General features: G+C 33.6%; 1 protein-coding gene across 1 annotated transcript; it reads right to left on the reverse strand.

The window, feature by feature from the left end:
* Positions 1 to 380: 380 nt before the first annotated feature.
* On the reverse strand, positions 381 to 1,245 carry LOC106315553 (protein YLS9-like). Its single transcript, XM_013753316.1, has one exon. The coding sequence runs from the start codon at positions 1,155 to 1,157 to the stop codon at positions 516 to 518; it is 642 nt and encodes a 213-aa protein (XP_013608770.1). The 5' UTR covers positions 1,158 to 1,245; the 3' UTR covers positions 381 to 515.
* Between the last annotated feature and the right edge of the window lie 4,884 nt (positions 1,246 to 6,129).

The raw sequence follows: 6,129 nt of genomic DNA on the forward strand, positions 1-6,129 counted from the left end.
ATAGAATAAATAACGAATCTATTCTCGCAAAAACATCTTATTCCAATTGCAAAAATTCTTGGATATTCGAGTCCTGATGAATCAATGAATCTCAGGAGAAGCATAGAAACTTCATGGGGAAAAGCGCTTTATTTGATCTTTCCCAAAAGTAGAGTAAATCATTAAATATACAAAAGTATATGGATTTCAAGAAACACACATAATATATGGACCCAACAATCTCAAATCTTTATGCGTAGAGCTCAAAAAAGATACATCCACCATGAACTATTGAAGAGATGGGGGGAAATAATCAGGTAAATTGCTTGCTTATACGGCAAAACCATTTCTCCTGCCTATAGCCACCATATCAACTCTTCCCTACTTTTGAACCAAAGATAAGCTCTTTATATAATTCTATATAAACAGTTTAAATATAGCTTTACAAGTAGTACTAATTACCAACACAAAAAGCATCATTAAAATACAGCAAAAGAAACTATAGTGTATATCTATGGTTGATTATTCAATATATCTTATATATCGGTAGAGCAACCAGTCCCTTGTATTGAAGCTAATGGATCAGTGGTCATGTTTGGATCAAAAGCAACGATTGCAACACAGTTCACATTAAACCGGTATGCGCCAGAGACAAACGTCCCGATCTTCCACCTTAGCTTCCCATCCATCTTCATACCGATGATTACTTTACCGGCTGCCCTATCACGAACGATTTGATAGCCAAAAGACTGAGCAACGGGTAGCTCATTCCCTTGAAGAAAGGCTGTCAAAAGATTGATTTCTTCGTGGGATTGATAAAAAGGTGGTAGAGAAGCTTCTGATGTTATTTGTTGCCCTCTGTATGCTGCGTATACGAGTAGCTTGTCGTAGTAAATTCCAACTTTTTTGTTAGGGTTTTTGGAGAAGAGAGTGAGCTGGATTGAGGAGTTGAGGAGATGAGTGGCGGAGGAGGAGAGATTGAGGGTGTAGATGTCGGCTTCTGTGAGGGAGAACTCGGGTTTTGCAGGGTGGAGGGTGAGCCAAATGAGGAAGATGATGAGGAGAAGGCCGCTGAAGAAAGTTGAGAATGTGAAGAAGAGTTTCTTGCGACGGTTGTTGATGTTAATCCCTCCTTTCTTGGCGCAATGCTTTGGAGAAGTTTCTGAGATTTGAGACATTTGGAGAGCTCTAAGGAGAATGAAGAAGGAAGTATTTAGAAAGAAGGAGAGAAGTATGAAGAAAGAAAGAAAGAAAGAAAGAGAAAAAGAAAAATATGAAGAAAGAAGGAGAGAAGGTGAAGGGGTTAAATAGAGAGAGAAGTGTTGAGAGTAGAAAGCAGTGAGCACTTAAGCGGCAATTATCTTTGTCTTTAGAAATGCCTTTTGATTTGGATGTTGCTTGTGAGTTGTGAAGTTGTGAAACTATTGACCGTTGTTTAAACAAATAATTGGACTTTTGTTTTCTTGCTGTCTTTGTTTTCCTTTCTAATATATTTGCGTGAAAGTTTAATTTACTTTTATTATTAAACATGCTTGATTTCTTTTAATTAAAATTATACTATTAATTAATTCATCCGAAATTGGGGACGTCAGCTCGCCCGAGAAACAGCGAAGAGCTAACATCTTGTGAGAATTTCCCTTAACTAAACATGATTGATTAGTTAAGAGAAACCCCAAATTATCAATAAAGGTAACATCTCCAGAGAATTTAAAATGCCAATAATTCGCTCTTAATTTGTCTTGCACAGTTTGTGTTTTTCTTCGGCTAGGGTTTGCCTGGTAAATTTTCTTTTTTTTTAACATAAAAGGATTAAACCCGGATCTATTAAATACACAGACCTAACCCCCGGGTGGGAGGTGCAACCCACGGATGGATCCTCTTCCGGGTATTCAAATGGGCCGTAAGCATGGGCCAATATCCGCGTGGCCACTTGTGGAGCTAGTAATTTTGCACTAGAGGGGAATCGATCCCTGGCCTGGACCAACAGGGCAACTCCTCCTCTAGTGGAAACCACTAGGCCACCACGATGTGGTTATCCTGGTAAATTTTCTTTTGTTTGGGTTTTATGCATGGTAATTATTGTGAGATCATGCAAAGTTAAAAGACAAAATGTTATGTAAATTCGAGCTATCGTAGCTAATCCATTAGTATTTTTTACTTCAACATGTAGTAAATTAGAATATGGAGTAAAAATATTATAATTTTACTTCATTTCTCACTGTATAGTAGAGTAAAAGTTGGATTTACTTCATAAATGGAATTATTTCATTATGGAGTTAGGAATCTGAGTAGAGTTGGAGCATTTTGACTCCATAATCTATTTTATTCTATTTTGGAAAAAAAATGGAATTTTACGTTGTAGATGTTTTTAGTTGAATCACATCCAGTACCGACGGCTCGGGATCTTTGGAGGTCCAAACAAAACCGGAAAACGTTTTGGTTTACAAAGAAAAAAATAGTTGAACAAACATTTTGGTTTCAAGAAGGTGTCTTGTTGTTGTGTCAAACGTCTTAGATGTCCCTCTCTGAGTAGACTTTGAATGCCAACAAACTTGTTTATTTTATTTTTTTTAACACTGGGTAACACATTACATCATCATATAATCTCTAATCAAACTTGTTTATTTAGGTCCAGTATTCTCTTTTAGTTGGCTTATTATCTCTGATTTATTTTAGTATCTCTCTGTTGTGATTAGCCTTTACTATAATAGCCAAGTGGAAAAAGCAAAGTGAGTTTAGAAAATGTTTACGAAATTTAGTTCGAACTTTCACCGCAATATTGTATACAATAAAATTAATATAATAAGAACTTTATTATAAAATATTCTTATAATCTTATTCACATGAATATACACAAGAAAGATCACGAGTCGACGGAAAAAAGGAAAAGACGAGCACGAGGCTTACGTTATATGTGACTGAAGCGCGGTCGGGAGATCCTCTCGTCGGAATAAACTTTATACGCTCGCCTGCTCGGTTTGTAGTATTTACATGAGACAAGCAACGTATTGTTCTATCTCTTTTTAGAAAAAAAAAATCAAAATTTTTTTAATTTTATTTTAAAATTGTCTACTATGAAACTAATACATGTACAAGAATCAACGCCTCTAATTGCTTTTAAAAGTCTCATCCAATGGAAAGCTTAGATTTTTTCCTTCCAGAAAAGCAGCTTTCAACATTAACCTTATAATAGTCGGATAATGCGTAATATGTATAAAAAGAACGTCATACTCGAGAAATATATACCTGATTTTTTTCTTAGTTTTCTTTTCCTAGAGTAATACAAATATAATTCTTTCGGTTTTATGAGTATGAATGGAGATTAACCAAAGTTTTAGTGGATTTTAGTGGAAATATCATATCATCATTAAAACTAAGATTTAGCAGAGTGTGATGTGTAAATTGTAAAAAAAAAAGAAGAATACAATCAGATAAGCAGAGTACAAAAATTGCCTAAATGTGTTAATGTCATACAAGACATGAGGAATCAATTGGCTTTTTCAGAGGAAAAAATATTAATTTGTAGAGAGAAAAAGAAGATTACAAAAAGATCGTGGAAGCATCTCAATCATTTCACGGGGGGGGGGGGGGCTTTTTGTGTCTTTATGCAGCCGCTCCTTTTACGCTAAGGAAAGATAAAGCAACTCGTATGCATCCAATGTCTTCAGATGTCACAATTGCATTTTTAATATAAGGTCTATATTGCATGCTCTCTTAGATATATACCTATTAAATCAGAGAATTTTAATAATTCTAATTAAGTGTTGAGGTTGGTTATTCGTAGATTCAAAAAGTAATGGATCTTCAAGGAACCGTACTCTATCGTAGGGTTCTCTCTTGTAAAATAGCCCTAGATGTTTTTATTAAAACACGATAATAGCAAGATAGCCCTAGAATTCATATTAAAGTTAGCCTCTTCTGCTACCTATATCGTCAATTCTCAACCCACATTAATGTGTGAAAAAAGCGAAGGGACCTCTAGTTAAAAAAAGAGAAGTGGGAAAATGCAAGACATATAATAGCTTTCACTATGGATTATACCTATATATACTATATGAAGACTTATTTGTTGTAGTTTATATTGGTTCATGAAACTAGTTTTATAACTTTTACCAAAAAAACACTAGTTTTACAAGAAACGACCCCATGGACTTTGGTGGTGTGCGATTTGTAATCTTCTTTCAATTCTTTTGAAATACTTTCTGAAAATTGCTCATCATCATGATGTTCTTGCTTTGTACCTAACTTTTAGTGTATTGCGGTTTAAATTAATAGAACACTGAAGTGGGAAAAAAGAGACTATGCTTTACATTCTTTGGGTATTTAAAAGTCACTTTTTGTTGATTTTTCCCCCATAAGTTCACTAGTTGAAGGTTATCTGACAAAAAAAAATTGTTGAGATAACAAAATAGGAGTGAACTTGTCACCATAAGTTCTTTAAATAGAAAAATATATTTGAAGATTAGTATGGACCACGACCCTAAGTTTCCTAGTTTTATATATATGGAGATTGCATTTAGCTCAAATTTCTCCACATAAGTTCTATAAAGTAAGACTCTCAATAGTGTCAACTGCATGCTTCTCGTCTATGTGGCTTGCATAGCACCGGAGGCGAATTCTCTTTCTTGTTATTTTGTCTATTTCATAATCTTACCTATGTTCTAGTTTTTCTTCGTTCTAGGTCTTTGGTTTAGAGGTCATTGGAGGCGCATGGAGAACGTTTCTATCAAACAGTAGTGGTGAATCGACATTCTTTAAAGTTACAGATGTGTCTTTGGCTGCTTTTGGTCCCTTTTAATAGGATATCTTTGTTGTCTTCTAGATCTGCTTTCACCCACTCCATGTGGTTGGTACTGAAGTGTTGGAGTCTTCGACGATCCGGTTTCCGTCTTGGTTTTTCTCTTTAGTTTTGTTCTGGCCTTTTTGTTAAACGGTTTTGGTTTTTGATACCTTATGTCTCACCTCCTTTCGAAATTGGATCAAGTTTCATTTTGGGATTGGTCTTGCTTCCGTTGTTTTCATGGACATATGTTTCAGTGGTGGTGATATTGGAAGTGATTGATTATCTATATGGTTTGTACTTTGTAGTTCAAATTTGTTCAATGATAAAGGTAACTGAAGAGGAAGACTTATCTACACTATGAGAATTATTGCCTTGTTTTCGTTAAAGATATTAGAAGTCGGTCTGCTACTACTGAAACGAGAATATCTAATTTATGATAATTCCAAACAAGACCAGTTTGGTATTGTTAATGTGTCATTATTGATGTTTGTCCTTGCTAATTTTTGGTAGGGAGACCATTAGTTTCTCGTTATTATCTTGTGGTATTCTTCTCCTATGATGTAATAGATTTCAAATCATTATCAGCAAAACAAAGTAGTTAAAAAAGTTATATAAAGTATACAATTTTTTATAAGGTACTAGGATCGGTCCGCCCTACGGGCGGGAAGTTAATAATAAAAACTGTTTTATATAAATTTATATTAATTTTATGAAGCATTTAAAAATCACGGTGGATTAAAAACTATATTATAAAAAACAATAATGAATAGAATTCTGAGATCACATTGTTAGGGCATAATTAGTGGTAAAATAGCAAGTAGAGTACCTCACTAATATTTTTATTATTATTTTTGTACATAATTTAGTTATTAATAATTTAAAAAATTAAAATAAAAAAACCTGTAAAATGATACCACATGTATTCACCGATTCTTTAGAAATGTATGAAAGCTCTTCCCACATGTACCACTCTTGCTCTCTTTTTTTATCCTTTCCCTTTCTTCTTTTTCAGCTTTTAATATTTTTAAATTTGTTAGAGACTGATGAATTTCAACCGGTGCGAGTGCCCTTATTTTTAATAAACATTTTTGGTTTGGAATTAAAATGACAATATCCTTCATTATTCTATTTTTTTCAGAGAATACAGAATTAGCAAAAAAACAATTCAGAATAATATGATGATATATATATATATATATATCTTCTTATTATTCTTAGTTCAATTTGACATAATAAAAGAAAATATTAACTTTAAATAGATAATAGGTGAAATTTCACGTTTACCACATTCATGGTACCATTATTGATCTTTACTATCACTAAAGGGGCATTTTAAAAAATATATTTTCAATAAGTGGCAAAAGACT

Source organism: Brassica oleracea, chromosome C9 (genome assembly GCF_000695525.1).
Source record: "Brassica oleracea var. oleracea cultivar TO1000 chromosome C9, BOL, whole genome shotgun sequence".
NCBI classification, from domain to species: Eukaryota; Viridiplantae; Streptophyta; class Magnoliopsida; order Brassicales; family Brassicaceae; genus Brassica; species Brassica oleracea.

Bases quoted from the DNA above. Each gene is read 5' to 3' on its own strand.
- LOC106315553 (XM_013753316.1), bottom strand. From the start codon at position 1,157: ATGTCTCAAATCTCAGAAACTTCTCCAAAGCATTGCGCCAAGAAAGGA.